At 53.0% G+C, this 25,390-nt stretch overlaps 2 protein-coding genes across 7 annotated transcripts; both read left to right on the forward strand.

Annotated features, from left to right (window-relative positions):
- Positions 1 to 273: 273 nt before the first annotated feature.
- On the forward strand, positions 274 to 12,581 carry LMBR1L (limb development membrane protein 1 like). 6 transcript variants are annotated; one of them, XM_061204375.1, is made up of 17 exons: positions 420 to 581; positions 3,804 to 3,888; positions 4,969 to 5,002; positions 6,055 to 6,194; positions 6,383 to 6,486; positions 7,147 to 7,273; positions 7,797 to 7,865; positions 8,003 to 8,067; positions 8,414 to 8,486; positions 8,580 to 8,663; positions 8,759 to 8,835; positions 9,399 to 9,476; positions 9,627 to 9,700; positions 9,935 to 10,025; positions 10,109 to 10,175; positions 11,812 to 11,973; positions 12,155 to 12,581. In XM_061204375.1, the coding sequence occupies exons 1-17, from the start codon at positions 510 to 512 to the stop codon at positions 12,241 to 12,243; spliced, it is 1,491 nt and encodes a 496-aa protein (XP_061060358.1). In that variant the 5' UTR covers positions 420 to 509; the 3' UTR covers positions 12,244 to 12,581. The 6 variants fall into 6 exon arrangements, with proteins under 6 accessions (XP_061060360.1, XP_061060358.1, XP_061060359.1 ...); XM_061204376.1 differs by having other exon boundaries at positions 12,176 to 12,581; XM_061204377.1 differs by having other exon boundaries at positions 274 to 581; positions 8,414 to 8,663.
- A 1,996-nt stretch (positions 12,582 to 14,577) lies between these two features.
- On the forward strand, positions 14,578 to 18,998 carry DHH (desert hedgehog signaling molecule). Its single transcript, XM_061205372.1, has 3 exons — positions 14,578 to 15,066; positions 17,803 to 18,064; positions 18,327 to 18,998. The coding sequence occupies exons 1-3, from the start codon at positions 14,764 to 14,766 to the stop codon at positions 18,950 to 18,952; spliced, it is 1,191 nt and encodes a 396-aa protein (XP_061061355.1). The 5' UTR covers positions 14,578 to 14,763; the 3' UTR covers positions 18,953 to 18,998.
- Positions 18,999 to 25,390: the final 6,392 nt, after the last annotated feature.

Raw genomic sequence — 25,390 nt, forward strand, 5'->3', positions numbered from 1 at the left:
CGGGAGGTGAAAAAGTCAGTTGCTTAGTTTTAGAACGAGCACCGGTGAGCCCCAAAGACCCCGCCTCTTTCCACGGGGCGAGCCTATCAGCGTTCCTCTAGTGAAGAGCGGCAGCTCCGTAGGAGCCAATGAGTTCCGCTCCCTGGAATGATCCCGCCCATCCGTTGTGTTGTCACTCTGCCTCTAGTAAAATATAACCGGGACTTGCGCTTCCTCTTAGCGTGCCTATCGGCGCGTGTCTGCGTTGAAACTCTACGGAAGCTTGACCTTAAAGGGGAGGGAGCAGCGGGGGGCCGGGGCCCTTTAAAACGAGGCCCGCGGGTGCCTGCCCCTTTAAGGGAAGGGCGTCCAGACGACAGAATCTGAGCCCCAGATTACCCCGAGTCTCCGTCACAGGCTGCAAGAAAAGGCTCCTTCGCTGGGTCCGGGTGCTTGGCGGCGGCGGTTTCACCCCCGCTGGTCCTCCCCGGGCCCGGAGACACCCCCGCCCCAGTCATGCTGAGCAGAGTATGGAAGCAGCTGACCACGAAGTGCTATCCGTGCGAGAGCAGCTATTCCACGAGAGGGTCCGCGAGTGCATTGTGAGTGCGGGACCCGGGCAGGAAGGGTAGGACCAAGTGGGGAACGGGAGTCGCGGGAGAGGGAGAGTCCGGGTCGCAGTGAGACCACCTGGGCTCAGAGCGCCGGCAGACCCTGCTTGGTCCAGGGGCGAACGACGAAGGGCCCTGGTCCGACCAGTGCTCAGGCTGGCGAATCCCTAGATCGGGTCAGCTGGGTAGCTGCGCAATAAACAAAGCCGATCGGTTTCCGTTCTTCCCACTCTACACGCCCCTCCCCCCTCCTGTCCCCCACCCCCACCCGTGTTCGGAGTGCAGGTCTTCGTGTGTCTGGGAGTCTGGTGAGCCTGCCGGTTTTAGTCAGATGGTCGGAGAGGGATGAGTTTGGCTGGGGGAAGGCTTATTTGCACTTACCCCTCAAACCCAAATAATGTTTGATGAAGGGGAGACGAACAGTGGACTTTGGTGGGTTTCCCACTTTAGAAGAAAGTACTCTTGATGATGTGGATTCTACTGTGTAGAGATGGAGAACAACTAAAGTTTCCCCTTCTTTTCCTCCCCGTTATTGGTGTTTGTTAGAAATCCTGCAAGCCGAGTTTCCTAGCTTCCCAGCCATTCAGGGATTTCCTGTGAGTGGTTTTCCCTGGTGCTACAGAGGGCACCTGGCTGCTTTCCTTACAGCCTCACTGCCACCTAGAGTAACAGCTGAAACTGCCACACAGCAAGGGACTCCTCGCTTCTGGGCCAGGGGCACCCAGTGGAGTTTAGGGGATTGCATCTTTCTCAGGCCTGCTCTGAACTCTCATCTCTCTCCTTTCTCCTCTGTCTCCTCCCTTGGAGCTCCCCAGGGTAGCCCTCACCCCCAAATACTAAAGGGAAAGGGAAAGGTTTAGAAGAATAGAAGTTAGTGAGTGGAGAACCCACTGATGGGGTCATCCTTCATTTTTCTCAGACTTGGCTCTAGTCTGCCCTGGGCAGCCTCAGATTGGAGGAGGGCTAAAGTGAGCCACGGCATAACTAGGTCTGCCCTTATCTGTGAGGACTGAAAAGTAGGGAGTATATCTGTCCATGTGTAGAACTCCAGATCTGCTTTCAGGAAGCTTTCCTTGTGTGTTTCTTAGTGGAGAGTTCCACATGGCAGGGTTGGGCATGTCGTGGAGGCACACCCAGGCCTTGAGGCAGTGTAGAGCCAGAGACCCACATTCCTAGAGAACAGGGAGGGATGAGACCTTGGACAGAGAAGCAGCCTCCTGGCTGTCTCCCCCATCGTTTAGTCCCATTAGCTGAGGACATCAGTGCTGGCCAAGGGCAGCCTGAAGGCTTCTAGTACCTCCCCCACCTGGCTCCAATCCCCTGCTCTAGAAAATGACCTAGACTCTGCTGGAACTGCATGGAACTGCGTGGAACTCCAGTCTGACCTTTTGAGCCCTCCCACCTTCCTGCTTATTAAGCAAGCCCAGGGCAGAGCACTAGGCAGTAAAAATCTTGCAGTTACAATCTGAGTGGCTCATTCTACCCTACTTCCCTGATATTAAAAGCTACGGTTTTGTCCTGGACCCTTGGTTCTCCTGGGGTCTATGGCTTCTCTCTTTGCATAGATAGCTGTGTGCAGATTCCCTGTAGGGTCAGCTCCTCTTGGGGACTGGAGCACCTATGAGACTGATTCTGCCTTCTTTTTTTTTTTTAATATATTTATTTTTGGCTCCGTTGGGTCTTCATTGCTGTGTGTGGGCTTTCTCTATTTGCGGCGAGCGGGGGCTACTCTTTGTTGCGGTGCGCGGGCTTCTCATTGTGGTGGCTCCTTTTGTTGCGGAGCATGGGCTCTAGATGCGGGGCTTCAGTAGTTGTGGCACGTGGGCTCAGTAGTTGTGGCTCCCAGACTCTAGAGTGCAGGCTCAGTAGTTGTGGTGCACGGGCTTAGTTGCTCCGTGGCATGTGGGATCTTCCCGGAGCAGGGCTCAAACTCGTGTCTCCTGCATTGGCAGGCGGATTCTTAACCACTGCGCCACCAGGGAAGTCCCTTATCCTGCCTGCTTCAAACACAATAAAATCTCAAGATTCTCTGGCCCTGGTTGTGGAGCCAAGCTGTCCAGTGGCTCCTCCCCTGGGCAATAGCAGCTTACTTGCGGTAGAGTAGGGATGCATGCATGTGTAGAATAACCTGGCCAAGTCCTGCCATAACTGTCCATTGGAGGACTAGTCACCCAGGGGCATGGGACAGACCCTTTGAGGCCTACCCTGCAGTTGGAAATCACCTTAGGTAGGGACCAGGGATTGATAGCTTTTAAAGGGGCTGATGCCAGCTCTAGAAACTTTATAGATGTGGGGCCCCAATTAAAACCTACTATTGGGCTTCCCTGGTGGCGCAGTGGTTGAGAATCTGCCTGCCGATGCAGGGGACACGGGTTCGAGCCCTGGTCTGGGAAGATCCCACATGCTACGGAGAAACTAGGCCCGTGAGCCACAACTACTGAGCCTGCGCGTCTGGAACCTGTGCTCCACAACAAGAGAGGCTGCGATAGTGAGAGGCCCGCGCACCGCGATGAAGAGTGGCCCCCGCTTGCCGCAACTAGAGAAAGCCCTCGCACAGAAACGAAGACCCAACACAGCCAAAAATAAATAAATTAAATAATTAAAAAAAAAAAATCTACTATTAAGGACAGGGCATCAAAGAGGCTCTAGTTTGGCCCAGAGCAGACCTGATCTTTCAGGGCCCCTGAATAAACAGAGTAGAAGCTCTGAGTTGGACTAGGAACATGATTCCTCCTTATTTTCTCCTAGAGCTTGGATCAAGGTGGGAGTGGAGGAAGAGGGGGGTGGAGCACCAGGACAATGCAGACATCCCCTTCTTCCCCTCAAACCTGCTTCCTTTTCCAATAATGTGCTAGGAGTAAATTCCCTCTGGTTCTGTGGCCTGTTTCAGGTGTGTGGATATGTGCATCTCTAGGAGTCTGCTCTGACAATTTACCAACCAGGGTTCAGTTGGAACTATTTTTTTTCCTAGGAAAAAACCCTTGTAGAGCTGGGCATGGTGCTGTTTTCCCAAGTGCATGGGACAGCCCCTGTTTGATGCTTCTTGTAGGCCCCTGAGGCCTTGACTAGAAGGAAGTACTGGGGAGAAAGATGGAACCCCTGGAAGTATGGAGCCTAGTTTTGGGAAAGTGTCCCTGTGGAAGAGAGAGGCCACTGGGGCTGTGAAACGTGTGGGGCTTAGAGCTTCTTATCTCTTCTCGCACTCTGCCACAGATCTCAACACTTCTGTTTGCGACACTCTACATCCTCTGCCACATCGCCCTGACCCACTTCAAGAAGCCTGCTGAGTTCACCACAGGTATCTGTGACTTCCCTCCCTTCTGCCTGCCCTCTGCCAGTGTTCCCGTTGCCATGGCACCAGCCTCAGGGGAAGAGGCCTGTGGTGCCTGCTGGGAAAGGAGAGGTGGCTGTTCTGGAGCCTCTGCCTCTTCTGCCTCCCCCGCTCCACAGGCAGAGACAAGGTGGTAGAGTGGAAAGTCTAGATGGAAGTCCCTCAACTAACAGAGCCACAGGGCAAGTAATGTAACTCTTATGACCCTCAGTTTCATCCTCTACAAAATGAGCCTAACAGTCTCTACCCAGTCCACTGTCATTGTGTAGACCAAATATGATGGCTAATGTGAAAGCTCTCTGTGAACCTAAAGCAGGCAACTGCAGGGTGAATGTTATCATGGGCACAAGCTCTGTCATCTCCTCTCCTAGTGCTCCTATACCCAGGACCAGAGACCTCCCTGACCACTGGGGCCCCAGGACCTGGTGATGGTGACATTTCTCTTGGTAGAGCATTCAGATTAAAGCTTTCTGTAGGCATTGTGTGGTTAAGGAGAGGGACACACTTACCCCAGTTCCTAGCTACAGCCCGTCCAGATCTTCCTGTCCTGGCCTGAACCTTTCCTCCCCTCCAGACGGCTTTTTGCGCCCTCAGCCAAGAAGGCAGCTAGTCCTCAGTGTGATTTCCCTGGGGACTTTCTCCATGATTCTCCCCTCCCCCACTGCGCCCCCCCCCCCGCCATTTCCCTTTGCTATACCTAGCCGCTGATGTAACCAACCTCACACACCAGTCATTCATTGTATTTGCAGCTTACAGAGAGGAACCTATGATGGAGGAGAGCTGGGGAAGGAGGGAAGTGGGGGAATTTCTGGTCCATACTCTCTCCACCTGGGACCACTGAGTTTTAAGCTGCCACCCTGGCCAGAAAATAGGTTGTGGGGTTCATAGTGTGAGCTCTCCCAGGGCCTCCTGTCCAGCTGTGCCTCAGTGGGCCCAGGCCCTTCTTTCAGGAGACAGGAGGGAGCAGGAGAGCACACTGCAACACAGATGGCTCCCAGAGCTGCACACTGATGGCCTGCCTCTTCCCCATGCCTCTGTCTTTTGTAGCGGATGATGAAGATGCTACAGTCAACAAGATTGCGTAAGTGTCGTTGCCTCAGCACCTGGCACTAGTAGCCTTTAGAAGCTGGGATCTAGTGAGGCCCCTGGAGCTGGGGGAGAGTAAGGTGTCAGAAGAGAGAGTTTCTGCTTCCGCCCCATTTCTGGCTTCCTCTGGCTTTACGCTATCCTGGGGATGCTTGGAAAAGCTGCTGTTCCTGTCTCCCTGGTTAGGCCGGGAGCTTCAAGCAGCCTCTTGGCCAGGAACTCTGAAGCCTCTTCTGCGGGCCTGAGTCACCAGAAGTGGCTCCAGCTTGGCTTCACCTCCCAGCAGCCACTGGAGAGGGAGTGGGGTGGGGATACAGACTGATGGAAACGGCAGGGGATGGGGAAGGTGGAACCCCCAAAGGCAGGGCATGCTTAGTTCTGAGAGGATGGCCCTTACTCTAGGCTGTTATTATTCACTAGCACCTAAAGAGAAAAATATAGAGATGACCCCTCTGATTCAACAGGCAACAGATTAAAAGGCAACCCCCGCTCTCACCTCCCATGGACCAACTAGATAATTGTCCCTTCTTTTCAGCTGATGCAGCCCAGGGCACAGGCCTTGGCTATGGAGCTGGGTTTCAACTCCCCTTGTCCCCCCTTTGCCTTAGTACCTTCACATAGGGCTTAGCCATATGGGGTGACCCTGCTCTGTCCAGGCTGAAGAAGGCAAGCTCAGAAATCCACTTCCCTGAGTTGAGCAGAGAAGTCAGGCCCCTTAACTTGGCATCATGCCTGGCACACCCTATAGGCAAGTGCGGGAGGACCACATTCCTGGGGGCAGTCTGGGCAAGTGACATGGCAGGTGACCAGTTTCCCATAAATGCCTGAGGTGTTCCCATCCCACATGCCAAGGCTTTCCTGGAGGTAAGGGCTAGGGTGGGGAGGCAGTGGGTAGAGCCCCAGCTAGACAGCTCTTTCCCTAGGTCTGTCACTGCTACAGCTGGTTCTAGGAGAAGTCACAAGTGCTTGTGGGGACAAATGGGGCTTCTTGGGCCCAGGGAAGTGAGTGTCTGAGCTAATCAGAGGCACTACCCCTTCTCTGCCCAGGCTCGAGCTGTGCACCTTCACCCTGGCAGTCGCCCTGGGTGCTGTCCTGCTCCTGCCCTTCTCCATCATCAGCAACGAGGTGCTGCTCTCACTGCCTCGGAACTACTACATCCAGTGGCTCAACGGCTCCCTCATCCATGGTACATCGATCCTGGTTGCAGCTGAGGGTGGGGATGGGGAGCAGATAGGGTAGGGCAGACACAGACAGCCTGGGGCTAATCAGTCATAGAGCACCCCATCCCTCCCGCCTTCCCTGCCACATGGTCAGTCCCCAGTGGGTTGGGGTCCCCCCTTAATGACCATCTCTGCTTCTCCTTTTTTGCTCTAGGCCTCTGGAACCTCGTTTTCCTCTTCTCCAACTTGTCCCTCATCTTCCTCATGCCCTTTGCATATTTCTTCACTGAGTCTGAGGGCTTCGCTGGCTCCAAAAAGGTGAGTGAGGGAATGTATCAATCAATCTGTGCAGACAGGAGACAGAAGTCCACTGAGATGGTTCAACTGAAGAGATTTTAATGAAGAGACTATTTGCAGAGGTTTAATCAGCATTAAGGAGCTTGAGGCACTAGTGACAACAGGAAGTCATTACCACCCCTAAGCCTGTGGGAGCCAAAGGAAGAAATAATTTCTGGAACCCACTGATAGTGGAAGCTGGGGAAGTGTGGCCACCCAGGAGAGGAGCTAGTGTCAAAGGTGCCCAAGGTGGGAGGAAGCACAAAAAAATACCCTGGACTCTTTCTCTTCCTACCTTCCACTCTCCTGCCAGCCCTTCCCATTGGGCAAGGTGAACAGGAAACCAGAGGGCAAAGAGCTTACGTGACACAGACCTCGGGGTCAGCCTCCCAGGGCAAGATAAGGATGGAGAAGGGATCTGGGGAGGGGGATTGCAAATGAAGAATATCCAGTAGAGGGAGTGGTCCCGGACTGTGGGGTAGGAGGACAGAGTGACTTAGCAGAATAAGAGGGAAACGCCCTCCCCTGCCTCCTGAATCCGGTCCTCTCTGGTTCCCCAGCCAAGCTGCCATCTCTGCCATCTCCTTCCTTCCCCACACTGCCCCCCCGCCCCCCCCCCCCACCTACTGCCTCCTCCTGTAGGGTGTCCTGGCCCGGGTCTACGAGACGGTGGTGATGCTGATGCTCCTCACTCTGCTGGTGCTGGGAATGGTGTGGGTGGCGTCAGCCATCGTGGACAACAATAAGGCCAGCAGGGAGTCCCTCTATGGTGAGAAGGCCAGCTTCCTCCCCACCCTCCAGGCTGGGTGACTCTTCAGCTGGCTGATGTTCCCTTGCCTGGACCAACTGTATTCCTCTAAAGTGGAGAAGTTTGGGACCTTCTCCCTGAGACTAAAGTTTCAAACTGATGGATTTCAGGCCAAATCCAACCTGTACAAGTGTTCCATTGGGCCCAGGCAATGATTAAAAAAAATGTGAGTCCATTGAAACGGGGAGATTTGACATTAATATCCAGGTTTCTGGCTTTGCTTGACAAGGTTGAGGATCTGGCCACACTAGGCCCCAGTGACTTGGGCCAAATAGTGGTTGTGCCCTGTAGATAGGGCTTAGGATCTCCAGTTTGCTATGGTCTCTGCCACTCCCTCTTCTGCTGGCCAGCTTTCCTCATTTACATTACTTGCCTAACCCCTATAGGCTTTTGTCTTGTGCCTTTGCCTAGACTCTGAGGCCTGTCATCCCCCAGTAAGCAGGAGGAGAGAGAGACGGGCTGATGTACTTTTTTTTACCCTTAGACTTCTGGGAGTACTACCTCCCCTACCTCTACTCCTGCATCTCCTTCCTCGGGGTCCTGCTGCTCCTGGGTGAGTGTTCAGGACCTGGGAGGGAATGGGCAAGGTCCTCAGGCCAGAGCAACCAGGGTGGAAGACGGAATGGAAGGGTGGGTAGGGGAAGCGGTAGAGAGAAGGGTCTGGCAGGTGACTGGCTCCTGTCCCCACAGTGTGCACTCCGCTAGGTCTCGCCCGCATGTTTTCGGTCACTGGGAAGCTGCTGGTCAAGCCCCGGGTATGTAGTGCTCCTTGTCCTTTGATCCTGCAAGGCGGGCTTCCTGCAAAGCTGGAGCCAAACAATGAAGCAACCCTACAGTTGTGCAGTGCACACCTTGCAGAGGGCCACAGCCTTTGCTGGCTCCTGTATCCTTGACCCTCATCGCCTGGAGCTGGTCACCAGACATACAAAGCAGAACACAAGGCAGTTGGGAGGGACTGGATAAAGTTGCTGGCCACAGGGTGGTGAATGAGGGTAGGGGAAGGAATAGGACAAAGGAGCCCTGAGATGAGCAGGGTTCTCCTGGGGCCTTTGGGATCAGGGAGCCTCTGACAGTCCATCCCTCCCTTTCCCCCGCCCACAGCTGCTGGAGGACCTGGAGGAGCAGCTGCACTGCTCAGCCTTTGAGGAGGCAGCTTTGACCCGCAGGATTTGCAGTGAGACGCAGCTCTTCCCAGTTGGGATGGTGAGCGTGGCTTGGGCAGGGCCTGTGCAGGACTTGGGGACAGCACCGTCTTCTCTGCCCTCAGATCCCACTTCCTGCTGGCTGCCCTTGGACATGGAACTGCTGCACAGACAGGTCCTAGCTCTGCAGACACAGAGGGTCCTGCTGGGTATGTGGGTTGGTAGGCACTGGGATGCCTGCTTTCCCCAAGGAGAATAGCGCCTCATTCTAGGCCCTTGCTAACTGCTTCCCATCCCTGCACAGAGAAGCGGCGGAAGGCTTCAGCCTGGCAGCGGAACCTGGGCTACCCGCTGGCCATGCTGTGCTTGCTGGTACTGACGGTACGGATACCAGCCTTGGTGGGGGTGGGAGGTAGTAGGCCCTTGAGTACCTTAGGCCTTCTCAGGGAGCAGGGAGGAGATGCAAGGACCTGGTTATCATCAATAATAGTAGTTGCCTCTCAACGAGTATCTACTTTGTGTCCCGCCTTGTGCTGAGCACATCAGTTCCCATTTTGTAGATGACGAAACTGAGAAGTTAAGGAGTTTGCCCAAGGCCACGCAGGGCCTAAGCAGTTATGCAGATTTGTTCTGGGGTGAAAATAAGGGTCGAAATCCAGTCCATCCCCTCATTTGCTACATCCTGGACTTGGGAGTAAGTCTTATTTGTCTGGAGGAAGAGGTATATTTTTCTATTTGGCCTTTTTGCAATCCTTCCATCTGGAGAGGGTACATCTTACGATACCCTCAAAAGTGCTCTGTTGCTAGCATCAGCCTTCAGGAGGTCCCACACAGCTAACTGGAAACTGAAAATGTTGGACCAGAGTGTCTGCTCTTAACATTCAACTCTGGATACAACTGTGGGCTGGGACAGGGATGGGAGTCCATGACCTTGCCTCACACAGGGTCTGTCTGTGCTCATTGTGGCCATCCACATCCTGGAGCTGCTCATCGATGAGGCTGCCATGCCCCGGGGCATGCAGGTACTGGGCTGCCCTCTCACCGTATCTTTTGGGGAGGGCCTAAGAAAGGCCGGGTGAGGGGGCAGAAGCTGAGGCCAGAGGGTAGGCTGGGTGCAGGTGGCATTGATGATGGTGGGGTGTGCTGCACAGTGACACTGCTCCATCTCTCAGGGTGCCTCCCTGGGCCAGGTCTCCTTCTCCAAGCTGGGCTCCTTTGGTGCCGTCGTTCAGGTTGTACTCATCTTGTATCTTTCTGGAAACCCACCGTTGCCTCTCTTCACCAAACCTGTCTCCTCTGGGTTGCTGGGCAGAGCTACAGTGGGAGTGATAGGGAAGGGGGCGAGACTTGGCTACCCCGGGGTTCAGAAAGAAGGAAAAGACTTGATTTGAAAGGAGCGCTGGGGGAGAGAGGTCTGTTCCCTTTGAGATGAGGCATTAATCCTTGGGAGCAGAGCAGTTCTTCCCTAACCCAGTGACAGTTACCTGATGGTTTCCTCGGTCGTGGGATTCTACAGCTCTCCACTCTTCTGGGGACTGCGGCCCAGATGGCATGACACAGCCATGACACAGGTAGCTGGCCTGGGGGGAGTGCCTGGACACTAGGTGCTGGCAGCTCTGCTACCCTGACCTGCCCTTTCCTTACTCCCACCCAGATAATTGGGAACTGTGTCTGTCTCCTGGTCCTAAGCTCAGCACTTCCTGTCTTCTCTCGAACCCTGGGTAAGTAGCAAAAGGAGGTAAGAGAATTGGCTTTTTTTGAGTACCTACTGGTACTAAGCAGACACTTTATATTCATGCTCTCTCTAATTCCCACAACAAACCTATGAGGAGGGGTTATCTCCATTATACAGATGGAGAAACAGAGGTTCTATCAAATGCTATGCTGAGCTTCAGAGTAGTGTTGCTTCAAAGCTCATACTTTTTCCATTTGCTACATCCATCCCACAGCCTCCCCTACTTACTTCCATTTTTTTTTTTGGTGGAGAAGCACCACTTTCCCCCAAATCTTCTTTTGCGGTGGATCATCTGATAAACAGTTCTTTCTTTTTCTGTGGCATGAGGGATCAACCCTCGCCCCCTGCAGTGGAAGCACGGAGTCTTAACCACTGGACCGCCAGGGAAGTCCCAACATTCTCATTTAAAACACGAAAAACAGGGACTTTACCGGCGGTCCAGCGGTTAAGACTCCGCACTTCCACTTCAGGGGGTGCGGGTTCCATCCCTGGTCAGGGAAATAAGATCCTGGCTTGCCGCGCTGCGTGGCCAAACTAAGATAAAAAAAAAAAAGAAAAAAAATGAGAAACAGAAAAGCTAATTGATTTACCCAGAGTTATACAGCTAGTTTGAAGCAAAGCCAAGTCAGGCTAGAACCTCTGTCTCCTGAACCCCAGTCCAGTGCTTTTTCTACACGCTGGGCATCAAATAACATGCTCAATTCTTCTCCCATCTTTAGCTATGATCTAGCATTACCTGGTGAAAATGTTCAAAAGTGTAACTGGTTCACCCAAGGTAGTAGGGGAGTTGCATAGGTTCCCCACCTCCCCGCCATCATCATCCATATACTGTACATGATTTAGTATTTAAATCAGTTCTATTTGATTCTTAAGTTCATATTCTCTCTACTCTACCATTTGTACTTATGCCATGGCGATTTAGGAAACTTGGCCTGTGAGTCCACCAGTTAGTTCCTTTAGGTTGGATGCTGGTAGGAATATTTTTTAAGGTGGGGGGGGGCAGGGCTCCAGAATTTAAATTTATGATGATTATATTATTATTGTTAGGGGCTCGGTAAGTGTTGGAATAGTGCCTGGCACATATAGTGCTTTATGTGTGTTGTCTCATTTAATTCTCACAGTCCCATTATTTTCTCTACTTTATAGTTGAAGAAACTGAGGCACAGATGTTTAAGGAGTTTGCCCCAGATCACACAGTTAGATAGGGTGGAGTTCGGATATGAACCAAAGCAGCCATGATCAGAGTCAGAGCTCTTAGCCTCCGCACTGCTCTGTCTACTAAAAAAAACATTTGGTGACCTGCTTGTTGGCTCCTGGCCCAGGAACAAGTAGCAGGCCCAGGATGCTCCTCAGGACTCCTGGAGCCAGAGGGGACCCCCCATGGGAGGAGAAGATGCCAAACTCTGGAAGGGAAGTTAAAGCAAGCCTAGCTGCTGACACTTTCTTCAACAGCCCTGAACTGTCCCTGAGACAGAGCTTGGGAGACAGGAATAACTAATGAATAGAAGCCAACCTATCAGTTGCAGTGTTGAGATGTGGCCACCAGGAGGCAGCAGAAAGCTGGGCTCTGAGCCAGGGAAGGGTTGGGGAGCCTACCTCCCATCCTGGCCTTTGTACTTCAGGGCTCACTCGTTTGGACCTTCTGGGTGACTTTGGACGCTTCAACTGGCTGGGCAATTTCTACATCGTGTTCCTCTACAACGCAGCCTTCGCGGGCCTCACCACTCTCTGTTTGGTGAAAACCTTCACCGCAGCTGTGCGGGCAGAGCTGATCCGAGCCTTTGGTGAGAGGGAGTGGGGGTGAGGCTGGTAGGGTGGTTGTGGGGTGGAGCCCTCTGGAACAGTGGTCATCCCAACAGGGGAGATGGCATGCTGTCTGCTTTGTTTGCAGCATACCTCATCCACCCATTCTGTGGCTTGGTTGTCTTATCCCTGAGGACTGAACCTATACCCCGCTTTTGACAGCCCACCCTGCCTCTTCCGCAGGGCTGGACAGACTGCCGTTGCCGGTCTCCGGTTTCCCCCGGGCATCTAGGAAGACCCAGCACCAGTGACCTCCAGCTGGGGATGGGAGGGAGAAAACTGGACACTGCCATCTGCTGCCCACGCCTGGAGGGGTGCCCAGGGGTGGGTGGACCTCAGGACCTGGAATCTGAGAGGGTGGGTGGAAGAGGGGAGCTGAGCTGTCTGCACTGTTGCATCATCTGAGCCAGAGTTTGGGACCAGGCCCCCCTGCTTTTCCAGATTTAACTGTGGGCCCCAGCGTGAGGTGGGGCTGGGTGACTGGGCCTGGCTCCTGGTCCCAAATTCGTTTACACGTCAATCTGCCTCACTGCTGTTCCGGGCCATGCCCATAGCCATGTTTACATGATTTGATGTGCAATAGGGTGGGGTGGGGGCAGGGGAGGGACTGAGCTAGGGGCAGACTTGGGAGGCAGATTGTCTCCCTTGCCTCTGGCCCAGCAGAGCCAAAGCCCTGTGCTATCCTGGAAGAGCTATGGACCACTGGAGAGACGGGGGCATAGGGAGGAAGAGACCACAACCATCAGCAATAAAGTTGATCCCAGGGTTTGCTTTGGTTTTTTAAAGGGCCTGTCTCTGTGTCTGTTTGAACAGCTTTGCTCCCACCAGTCCTGAGTCTACAGAGAGAAACAGAGGGGTCCTTCCAACCATCCTTTCCCTTCCCCTCCATCCGCATCCTCAGTGACCTTTGGGGACTTGGGTCTGGTGTTAGACCATACAATTAGGCAGTGGGAAGCTCCTCCTCCCTTAGCCTTCCTTAAAGCTGGCTGGTCACCTGACTTTTCCCTATGCCCAGGCCTTATTTCTGTGCCTTGGTTATTGGGGGTAGGTGGGCATCAGTGTAGGAATGGGATAACATCCCCCTATATAATATCCCCTTCCCCCCTACACCAGCCCTTTCCTCCTTGACCTGCCTATTGGATGTAGAGTAAAAGAAGTGGCTGCCTGACAAGGGTTTATGATTCTCAGAGAAGAACCTAACTCCATCTTTCCAGAGGCTATCAGTGCCTTGAATACTCTGCAAGCCCCCCTGCTATGTTGGGGGTAGAGGCAAAGTTTCCCCTCATGGTTATGTAGATTGTACATTGCACAACTTCTAGGGGCACCATTCACCTCACAGTCACTGTATGTATAGTTACTATGACTTTTCTTGCAAATGGCGATCAGGTGGCTTGAGGAAGGGCTGCTTTTTTCTAATGTACACAAAGTTACTGTGAATGCTAGCCATGGAGCTGAGTGAGGAGTGAGTATGGAATACAAAGAAAAAAAAAGAGTGTAGTTGCCACAAATACTTGCTGAGCACCCTACTATAAGCCAGGTGCTCAGCTAAGATTGTGTTTAAGTGTGTGCTTAAGAACTGCTTTGTGTAGTAAGTGTGACATAATTTTAATACCATACCACAATGGATGGCAGTTAATTACTGGTTCTCAAGGAAACAGAGAGGTCCAGTGTCAGGACATCAGGGAAGGTTTCTTAGAGAAAGATTTCTAAACGATAGTAGATTAATGGGTGAAGTGTTGTTGCAGGCTCAAAGCCTCTGAGATGAGACCCGAATGGCTCCAGGGGGTGCAGAGAGGGAGAAAGATAAAGAGGTGACTAGATGGAGGGTAAAGGGAAGAGATCATTAGCCTGTTAGAGACTATGACTTTAAGTACCCACTGCCCTCCAGCAGTTTCCAATCCACAAGTTGGGTGTTTGGCAAGGATAAGAGAGGGGACAAAAGTTTGAAGTCCTAAACCAGACTATAGCTATGAAGCTCTGTTCCTGATTCTGGGGAAGCTCCCAGCAGAAGACTGCAAAGCTACCAGGGAAAATGGTTCCCTGGTATCCAGCCCTTCCAGTCTTGGTTACTGCTAAGGAGGAGAGATGGAAGTGGGGGAGGTTGGGGGAGGACCACAGAAGGGAGGCTCTGGTTGTGTGCCCAAAGGGCTTGGCTGGCCTTGGGCAGAAATTGGATCCCATAGCTCCTAGGTGATAGCGGGGGACATGGCCTGCCAGGGTAGGCTTGGGGAGAGCAAAGATCCAATTCGAGTATCAGAGGGTGGTTTGGTGCCACACATAGGCTTAGAGGTAGAGGGATGCTTATCCAGGCAGCCAAGGACTGTACAGCTGTTACAATTTCCTAGGCAGGTGCCTGCCTGGTTTCCAGGGTGGAAACGAAGTGGACCAGCGGTGGCCGACTAGAGCCCCCGCCCCGGTGGTAGGGGGCGGGACGGTCCTGGGAGAAGGGCGGGGGGCGGGGCCAGGGGCCACTTAAGGCGGAGCCCCGGCGTTCTGGCAGAGCCGGAGCCTGACGGCAGAGCCCGGCAGGGTTGGCACTTACCCACGACCCCCCTTCCTTGCTATGATGGCCGGTCAGTAGCAGGTTCCAGACCCCCCGGGGGTATGTAGGCAGAGCTAGCGGCAGCCAGGTGTGCTGAGCCACAAGAGCTCTAGGGCACTCTGGGGGCAGCTCTGCCTGCTGCGCTCTCTGGTGCAGGGGGAGATGCCCAACTGACGAGCGAGCTGGTGAGGACAAGAACGTTCCCTTTTGGCCCGAGTCCGCTGCATCCATGGCGCTGCCGGCCAGTCTGGTGCCCCTGTGCTGCTTGGCACTTCTGGCGCTGCCGGCCCAGAGCTGCGGGCCGGGCCGGGGGCCGGTTGGCCGGCGCCGCTACGTGCGCAAGCAGCTCGTGCCGCTGCTCTACAAGCAATTTGTGCCCAGCGTGCCCGAGCGGACCCTGGGCGCCAGTGGGCCGGCCGAGGGGAGGGTGACAAGAGGCTCTGAGCGCTTCCGGGACCTGGTGCCTAACTACAACCCCGACATCATCTTCAAGGATGAGGAGAACAGTGGTGCAGACCGCTTGATGACCGAGGTAAGGAAGGCCTCTCCCCACCTGCTCGAGGGCACCGCCAATTTCTCTGCTCTCCTCCGGCAGCTGGCGGAGGGGACGGGGGATGGTGTGAGCTGGACTTCATCTATAGAGACCTTGATCTCAAGGACCTACCTACACTCCTCACCCCTCACCCGCCCCCCCCCCACCAAAACACACACACTCACACACACACACCTCTGCTGGCTGTACTGAGTGATCAGGAGGGATCCAGGGAGAGGCTGCATGGGGAGGGGGAGAAGGGACTAGTGAGAGTGAAGCTGGGAGAGACAGGGAGGGCGGGGAAAGGAGGATGGCGGCAGGCGAGACGGGAAATGGCTGAGGCGTGGACCGGGGGTCAGCTACCGAGCCAGGCAGGAAGGGCTGGGGTGAGCTGGGGGCCAGGAGCTGGCTAGGCAGCAGACAGAAAGCTCTACCCTTAGCCTGGCTCCTGACCTGATTGTGTTAAAGCTCTGTGGGCCCAAGAGACTGAAGGGGCTGGGAAAGGGGTGACCAAGGGTCAGGTCATCAGGCCATCTACCTGAGGAGGGGCTGGGCAAGAATTGTCTTTGGTGCGGGGGAGGCATCCCAGAACCAAGTAAAGCTATTCTAGAGTCTAAACGACTGTTCTGGAGTGAAAAGTGATCTTTGATGGGAAGAACAGATGGGCCCACCTGAGAATCATAGGGTTCCTGTGTCCCTCAAACTCAGCATAGCTCAGGGACTTTCCTTGGAATTAAAGGGTTAAAATGAATTCAACTACTGTGTATTAAGCATCTGCTGCAAACCAGAACCTAACCAACCTAGGGTGAGGTGTGAAGGACCACCTCTGCTCTGTGATCTCAAATGTCAGAGCTGGAAGGAAACTTGGAGGTCACATTCTTCCACCCCCCCCCCACTCCGATTTTTACATCTGAGAGCTGGGCCCCAGGAGGAAAAGTGATTTAATCAAAATCTTGCAACTAATTAGTGGCATGCCTGGGACTAGAATTCAGGACTCCTGACTCTAAGTCCTATACACTTTCCATTACACCACCTAATTGTGTATGGAGTGGGGAGGTGGGGGGGAGAGGGAGGGGTACGGATTTCCTCTGATTAACTGCCATAGTTTTCCAGGTTACTTTGTTAGGAAAACCTGTCCAGGGGAGAAAGAATTCCTTCTTGCTCTTGCCCTGAAGCATTCCTCCTACCCAGAGATTGGGAAGGGGATACTCCTTCCCTCCTGGCCAGGGATGGAATATCCTGGCCCTTTCCTCTGGTTTCCACCTGCAGCAGAGGGGGCAGAACAAGGGATAGGCCCAGGAGAGGCTCTGACAGGCCTGGGAACCCCCCTCGGTCCTGCTTATCTCCCACACCCTGGCTGCAAAAGGCCTCCATTGAGTTGGCTCTGCACTGGGCTGCTGCCCCCGCAGGTCAAGGCCTCAGGGCCTCCTTAGGGGACAAAACGACAAAAAGTTGGAAGGAGTTACCACTTTTCCTGTCTTCCCCCTCCCCTCCTCTCCAACCCTGCGGAGGTGTAGAAGACTCGGGAAGAAGGGCAGGGGGGAAACGTCCCTCTGGCAGTTAGGAGAAAACCAAGTCCGAGGAGAGGTCAGAGCGGAGAGAAGAAAAGGAAGCTGTCCTCTCTGTGCCTCCTCCCGCGAGGTCCGTGCTGTGGTGCGCGCCAAGGTCTCCGGCTCCCAGACTGGAGCGGCCGAGATAACCGTGGTCTCACTCCCCCGGCGCAGGCTTCCAGCCGCTGCTGCTTTTCCTCCTCTCCACTCCCACCCTGCAGGGGGCCCCCCAGATCCGCGCAAGGGCTGCTCGCGTTATTCTCAGGTGTTACTCCCACGCCTTTCTGCGCTGCCTCCGGAGCAGAGACGGAGAGATGGGGGGCTCTCAGGGCTGGCGGAGCCTGAGCTGGAACTGGGAGGGCTGGCCGCGCTGGGGGAGGGGACCCGGCGGGCCGGAGCAGGGATGGGGGGCGCGGCTTTCTGCCCTTTCCTCTCCCTGAGCCGGGGCGGCTGAAAAGCGCCTTTGTGGATGGAGCTGCTGAGTCCGCTTCTCCCGGCGCGTCCCCGGCCTCGGCCCGGGATTCTCGCTCGGTTAAGTCATCCGGGAGAATGGCCATTGTACTTCGTGCAGCCCCCGCCACCCCAACCCTTTTTCCAGCAGCCTAGACCCCGCACGGCTCCGCTTGGGCACCTCTGTCGGGGGGCACTCGCACCACGAAAGGGTTAATGCTAGGGGCTGAAAGGAGGAGGAGGAAGGAAGGAAGGAAGCGATGCCCGGTGCCAGGGAAGGCAACGAAACAAAAGATGAATCAGGCTGAGGGAGGGCAGCCGGGGCTTGGGGCGGGGTCCAGGCCAAAACAGGGGCTCCTCTCGCGGAGCCGGGCTGCTCAACCCCTCCCTGACCAAGCTTACACCCGCTCTTTCCACTCTTGCCCTCTCCCAGGTTGAACTGAGGTCCCAGAACAACTAGGGATGAGGGGCGGAAATTAAAAGTGGGGGAAAGAACTAGGTTTGGGCGCTCCCTCTTGATCTCAGGGGTGACCCCACAGTTCGCCAACGACGCTCTGGAGAGCATAGATTAGCGACTACACCCATTCAGATTCTCACTTCCTCAGGACACTCAAAATCTGGGAGGGACTGGAGGGGTGTCGGGAAAACGAAGAATTAACCCGCCCGTCCAGGTCGCTTTAGCCCCCATGCTGGTGGTAGTGGTACCGAGGAGACTGACTCCTTTATTCCCCGCCAGCGTTGTAAAGAGCGCGTGAACGCGCTGGCCATTGCGGTGATGAACATGTGGCCCGGAGTGCGCCTACGGGTGACCGAGGGCTGGGACGAGGACGGCCACCACGCTCAGGACTCACTTCACTACGAAGGACGTGCCCTGGATATCACCACGTCCGACCGCGACCGCAATAAGTATGGGTTGCTGGCGCGCCTGGCAGTGGAAGCCGGCTTCGACTGGGTCTATTACGAGTCCCGCAACCACGTCCACGTGTCTGTCAAAGCCGGTACAGTATGGGGTGGGTGGTGAGGTCCCTCCGGGAAACTGAGGGTGCACAGCCCTGTTGCGACTCTAGGGGACACCACACGGACGTTAGTGTTGTAAACCCCCCTTCCATTTCTGCTCAGGTTAGGACCAGATCCATTGGAACTTGCATGTTGTTCCGGGACTGGTGAGGTCTGCGCTGGGCTTGACCCACGTCTTTGACAATCTGTACTAACATTCTAGAACTGGTCTCCATTCATCATCTCTCTGCTTGTCCCCTCCAGATAACTCACTGGCGGTCAGGGCAGGCGGCTGCTTTCCGGGAAATGCCACCGTGCGCCTGCGGAGCGGCGAGCGGAAGGGGCTGCGGGAACTGCACCGCGGTGACTGGGTGCTGGCGGCAGACGCGGCAGGCCGGGTGGTGCCCACGCCCGTGCTGCTCTTCCTGGACCGGGACTTGCAGCGCCGGGCCTCTTTCGTGGCTGTGGAGACCGAGCGGCCCCCGCGCAAGCTGTTGCTCACTCCCTGGCACCTGGTGTTCGCCGCTCGAGGGCCCGCGCCCGAGCCAGGCGACTTTGCACCGGTGTTCGCGCGCCGGCTGCGCGCTGGGGACTCGGTGCTGGCGCCAGGTGGGGACGCCCTTCGGCCTGCGCGCGTGGCCCGAGTGGCGCGGGAGGAAGCCGTGGGCGTGTTCGCACCGCTCACAGCGCACGGGACGCTGCTGGTCAATGATGTCCTGGCCTCGTGCTACGCGGTTCTGGAGAGTCACCAGTGGGCGCACCGCGCCTTTGCTCCTCTGCGCCTGCTGCACGCGCTGGGGGCGCTGCTTCCGGGGGGGGCCGTCCAGCCAACTGGCATGCATTGGTACTCTCGGTTCCTCTATCGCTTGGCGGAGGAGCTGCTGGACTGAGCGCTCCAGGCATAGAAACCTCGTGGCACCTGCCTAAACGGGAGTGTGCGGGCTGAGATCTGGGGGTGTGGGCGGCAGACGATGCTGATTGGGAGGGAGGGAGGGATAGGGAGAAAAATGGATGCGATGGATTAGGGGCAACCTCTAACTGAGAGGTTGGGTCCTAGGTAGGTGGGGTTGATGATGGGTACTCGTCGACGAGGACTATTTCTCCTCTTCTTCCCCAGTGCCTCAGCCCCACCCGATTATTTTATTTTATTTTCTATTTATAAATTGTAATATAATGATCTGCTTGCCCCGCCTGGCAAGATGAGGGGCTGGGGCACGACGTTAACAGTTATCTGACACGGGAGCCAATCTGACATCTGACATTTTCCTACAAGTGGGCTAATAAAAGGAAGGCTTCCAGGAGCTTATTGGGAAAGATCTCTATTCAGATGGTGATTTACCTCCAGATTGGGGGAAGGGGGTACAGAGAAAGGGAACCATACTTTACTTCCCATTCCCCTCTCCTTCCCCAGCAGGTCGTCCCACCCTGCTTCCTCCTCTCAGAAGAGGCATCCCAATCGACCAGCAACAGAGACCAGAAGAGTCTGCCCTTTTCTAGGCTGCTAGTTCTTTTTCCCACCCAGAGAGGACTAGCATTCTGCCCACATGTTTGCATACCGACTGTTGGAGGGACCAGGGTTACCCAAGGAACAAGAAAACCCAAAAACGTCCTTTTTCTGTTCATAGGGGCTCCAAAGGTGGCTCAGGCCACTGTGGGTACTGATACTTAAAGAATTCTGGCCCCCAATTGTTAGCCTGCAGTCCTGGTCCCTCCCTCAAGAATCACCGTAATCCCCATCCTACTCTGGTGTAAGGGGTCTACATGGGGCTGATGTTTTTTGGTGGGATGTAACTGGACCAACTGATGACTCATGGGAATCCCTAGCTAATTCATAACTGATAGTCCCCACACACTCTTGATCAAGAGAAAGAACCTGGACAGAGAGCTAGAACCTATCCTTCCTGATGGGCTGAGCCCAGATGTATGGGGGTAGAGGGGGCATAGGTTCTCCAAGCAAGGGCACATAGGAATTAAAACCTGAGCCCCCTTCCTGATCAGCTGTCCTGGTTGTTGTTTCTACTGGCTTCCTCCACCTTTCCCCTCTCCCCTCTCCCATTATTTCTAGCTCTGCTTTCCTGGACTGGGTGTTTCTGGAACCTCTGGGTCCAACGCAGCAGACACCTGGAATCCAGGCAGGCAACTGCCCCTGAGTTAGGAATGGAAGCTCCGAGGAAGTTGGACTGCACTGGAAGGAGAGTGTCAGGGCCTGGGGGATGGTAGGGGTTGGCGGTACCACCAGGAGCCCACCCTTCCCTGTAGCGGCTATGCTCTTCCTGCACAGGGTCCCTGCTATATACTGCCCTCTAGTGGCTTTCAGGATCGGTTCCCTTCCCGGCCAAAGGAAAAATGCTGCGCAGAGGGTGGACTGGATTCGTGCAGAGGAGCCTTCTCCCAGGATGCAAGAGATGGTGGATGGTACTTGTTAAGCTGCCAGGGCTGAGCCACAGGTGTCAGGGGCTGACGAGGAGCCCACCTGCCTCTCATTTGGAAAGTGGCACTTTTGTATCCCTTGCGCCTGGTTTAGCTCTGTGGCTCCTGGAAGCTGGAGGTATAGTTGTAGCCTGTAGTATTCCAGATTTCCATGTGCATCCAAGTTGCCCACTCACCTCCCTCACCCTGTGACACTTTGAGTTCAGTGTCTGGAGGTGAAAGCATACTTAGGGTTCCAGGTAGTGCTTGATAAAGCCAACATTTGGAAGCAGGCTAAGTTTACCTTTAGTATCTTTCCACCTCCCCTTTCCCTCAATCCACACCAGGTGCCCATTACCACCACCCTCCCCCTTTCAGAGTGATTTCAGAAACACACTCCAAGCTGTGGACCTTTCCTTCCTACTTTCTAAACCTGCCCTTGTCTCATTCTATCAGATCCTGATGCCCTACTGTCATGTCACTCCAGGTGATGACTAATCTGATAAACTAATTAGTATTTCTATGTTGATAGGCCTGTTTTCACTATTCTTTTCATGTAATGCATATATCTTAAAGGCCTGCTGAAAATAAGGCCTTAAACCATAAGACCATAATGGTGCTGATTCCTAGCACCTTAATATGTTGGGCAGGAGATATCTGGGGACAAGGAGAACTAATTGGTTTCCCTTAAACTACGTCTTGTAGATTACTCCCCAGGCCTGAGGCTCACCTCTCACCCCCAACTTCCATCCCTCCTTATTCTTGTCCCCTTGAGGCCCTCCCAGCCTCCTAAAATAAAATCCATTACCTTCCCTCAAGCAGCAAAGAGTACCATCTCTATAAAGATGGCCAGGAAGGCATATTTACTTGGCCACACAACATCTCCAAATGCAGCACCCCTTCTCATTAACAGAATTGTCAAGGAGGATTAGGGAAAGGGCATGGCTTGGAAGTCAGGCAGATCTGGAGATAATGATCCCTCCCTGACAGGATTGTTGACAATATCAATGTATGTGCCCAATGTGGAATAGATACTATTGAGTTTTCTATGCTCTGCACCCATTTCTCACTGCCTTTGCTGCTGTCTGCTGTCTGTCTGCTTCTGTCCTTACCACTCTACCAGATGCAGCATTATCAATGGTTCCCAGACCTTTGGGGGTTGTGTTGTCCCTATAATTGTTTGATTTCATAACACTCCGTTCTTCAGAAGGTGCTGTGTGACAGATTTAGGTTTGCTTTAGAACTAAAGTATAATTAAAAGTAATCTTGTTTTGAGAATTGCAGAGCATTTTGTGATCATCCTGGCAAGACCTCTCCGCATACTGGGAAACCGGAGTTGAGAAGCACTGCTTCAAGGTTCAGGTGACCTTTTTATTGCCCAGAATCCAGATTTTTCTCCCCTTCCTTTCTTCAAGCGGGAGTTACTGAACATCTACAGTGTAGCACCGTATTAGGCACTGAAAAACACACCAAAATTAAGAAATAGCTTCTTAAAGGTATAAGATGGTTAGCTGCCAAAGCAACATTGTTACTTAATCAAGATGAGTTGAATGGGTGGTAATGGGTCATATTTGTACACAGAAGGCCTTTTGGAGAAAGTAGGGCCTGAATAGGATGCTGTAGCCTGTGTAAGTGGAGGAGACTAGAAAGGCCATTCCAGACAGAAGTACCAACATGAACAAGGACTTGGAATCTGGGATGAAGATGTGCAGGCTGGTTAGAGTAGGAAATTGGGAAGTGTAACTATATGTAGCTAAAATTTCCTGAGAACTTACTGCAGGCCACGCCCTGTTTTAGCACTTTACATACTTTCTCATTTGGTCCTCAAAATAACCCTATGAGATTGTATTACAAATGAGGAAAATTGGGGCAGGAATAATGGAATAAGAATGCCTTGGTGGATGGGGCCACATCCTATGGGACCTTAGGCTGGTTTTGACTCTTCCTCATTTCCTTCATTGGGTCACTAGTAAGTCTAGCTTTCTGACAGTTATTTCTCTCTCATTTTCATTGGCTCTTCTTCCTCCTGCCTGGATGACTGGCTTCCTTAACTAAAGCTACCTAGGTACCAGTTAAGGAAATACAGATGTGGGTGCAAGTTTCTGGCAGTCATCCATGGCAGGTTGGTACACCAAGCCAGAAAGCATGAGAAGACTCTCAGCTCTTTTTGAATTAGAGGAGGGGAATGTTGTGCTTTGTTATGGACTGAATGCATGTGTCTCCCCCCAAATTCATATGTTGAAGCCCTCATGCCCATGTGGCTGTATTTGGAGATGGGGCCTCTAAGGAAGTAATTAAGGTTAAATGAGGTCATAAGAGTGGGCCTTGATCTGACAGGATTAGTGTCCTTACAAGAAGACATAGGAGAGAGCTTGCTTTCTCTCCCTTCACATGTGCAACGAAAGGCCATGTGAGGCCATAGTGAGAAGGTAGCCGTCTGCAGGCCAGGAAGAGAGCTCTCACCAGAAACCAGATTGGCTGGAACCTTGATCTTGGATTTTTCTAGCTTCCAAAACTATGAGAAAATAAATGTTTGATGTCTAAGCCACCCAATCTGTGATATTTTGTTATGGCAGCTCTAGCAGAATAATATAAGCTTCCAGAAATGTTTGAAATAAGAAGAGGCCAGTGCTAAGATGGGGTCCTTAGTGAAAATAATCAACTCTGCTTGAAAAATTAGCATTCCTGACCTAGAGCCTTGAGATGTTTATCCCTGACTGTGCTTTTGTGGTCCCTGCTATATTGGAGGAAGCTTTCTTCCCTGTCTGGGTGACTGAGGCAGCTGTCTATGGGAAGCAGCCTATGGCTGGTTAGGGTATTTTCCTGTGGGGGATTTTGTGGCCAATTAGCACATTCAAACCTTCCTCTCCCTGTTACTGTCTCTATATGTGACTTGGTTAATGATGAACATCTCCCATGAGAAAGCGGTCTCTTTAATAAGGGTTTACTGAGTGCCTACTATGTGTCAAATATTGTGTTGTGCCTTGGGCATAGGACAATAAAGTCAGGCATCGCTCTTACAGGTCATCTGGTGAGACAGGCATAAGTGGTTAGAAGGTTGTTGAGTGTGGTAAAGAGATGAGAATTGGCATTTAAGCTGAGACCTGTAAGATAGGTAAGAGTTGTTCAAGCAGAGGGAACAGCATGTGCAAAGTCCTGGAGTTGGGGAGCAACAGTAAGATGAATCTGAGGACCATCGACAAGTTCAGTATAGTGAGAGGGAGATGGGATCGACTTTAAGGATTTTCAATCCTGTCTGGAAGTTGGAAAGCAATTGCAGGATTTGAAGCAGGTGAGGGGAAAAGTCAAACTTGCATTTTAAAAAAAGGAAATTGCCGGGACTTCCCTAATGGCCCAGCGGTTAGGACTCCGCGCTTCCACTGCAGAGGGCAAGGGGTTCCATCCCTGGTCGGGGAAGTAAGATTCCCACATGCCATAAATAAATAAAAAAGGAAATTGCCAATTGGATGGGCTTTTTGGGTCATCTTTATCCCTAAGTAGGTTGGTTCTCATCTGAGCATATGAGTATCGCTAATTCTGATCACAAGTAGGAAATGCCCCCGTCCCCACACAGAGCGTGTTATGGGAACAGATGGTGGTGGGGGCAGCGTAGGGAAACTGGAGCAGGACAGGATAAGATAGGAACAGAACTGAAGGTGGTACCTCCAGCCCTGGCTTTGCTTCTCTCTGAAACCTGAACCCAAACTGTCTCTCAACTTCCCTCCTTGAGGCCACATAACCTAAGAACACAGTGGTCTGCTTTCAAACCACATGGTGTCCAAACAGGATTTATTGGAACTAGGGACTCTTTTTCTGCTCTTCTCTTTTGCTTTCCAGCGATTCTTTCCACGGAGCCTTGACTTTGCTTGGAGCTGATGGCCCTAAGCTGAGACGGAGCTGCCACCCCGAGAGCCAGGTCTGGGCTGAACATTGCAGCTGCCCAGGGAACAGCTGGTTAAGCCCTCAGCAGCTGCAGCAGCTGGGATTCCACCCAACATGTGAGCTGGGATTAATCCCATTTCCTCCACACACATCCTTTCCTTGTTCTAGTCCCTGGCTAGTCTATAGTAGCTCGTAGAATCTTTGAGGCTAGATATCATGAATCTCTCCCTGAACTAAGCTGGAGTCAAGGTCACCCACCTTCCTCTTCTCTTGGAGGCAGCTGGCCCAAAGCACCTTAGCACCACCACACGAGGGAGGATGTGGGTCTCTCTCTCACACACAACCTCCTTTCCCTCATTATCTCTATCCTTTGATAAACTGGCTAGGATGGATTATTCTTTGAAAAGTCTCATTTTCAATAACTTGTAGAATTGTCTAAAGATGAAGGGGCTTCTTTGGTGGGGTAAGAAGATGGATTTCCTTTATCTTTGAAAGACTCTATACCGAGGCCTGGAAACTTGCTGGGAGTGTTGCAGGAGGATCAAGCATCCTACTGGTGGTTGTCACTTTTGAACTGTGATTGCTTCTCACATAACGGTGGCTCCACAGTGAAGAATAATAGGGCTGTATATTCTATTTGGTGCCTATGCACCAGCTGTGTGACCTTGAGGAAAATCACTTTGTAAGAGATGCCAGAGGCTACTACAATGAGGTGTTTCCAAGAGGTTGGAAAGAAGGAGGTGCTCTGAGATTTAAACAAGTCAAATTAACACACAAAGGGACAAGGCAGGTCCTCTCAGGTCCAGAGACTTGACTCCCTCCCTTCAACAAGTATTTATTAAAGCCCCTGCAAATACTATTAGGCATTGTACTATGCTGGGGATTTTTGACAGTTTTCTAAACAGGCAGTCATTTTAATGGATTAAATTAATTAAGTTTTAGCTTAGAGGAGTGGCCTGATCAAATTTGGGTTTTAAAAAGATCACTCTAGCTCCTAAGTGGAGAATGGAGTTAGAAGGGAGTTGGCCCAGAGGAGA

Source organism: Eubalaena glacialis, chromosome 11 (assembly GCF_028564815.1).
Source record: "Eubalaena glacialis isolate mEubGla1 chromosome 11, mEubGla1.1.hap2.+ XY, whole genome shotgun sequence".
Taxonomy (NCBI): domain Eukaryota; kingdom Metazoa; phylum Chordata; class Mammalia; order Artiodactyla; family Balaenidae; genus Eubalaena; species Eubalaena glacialis.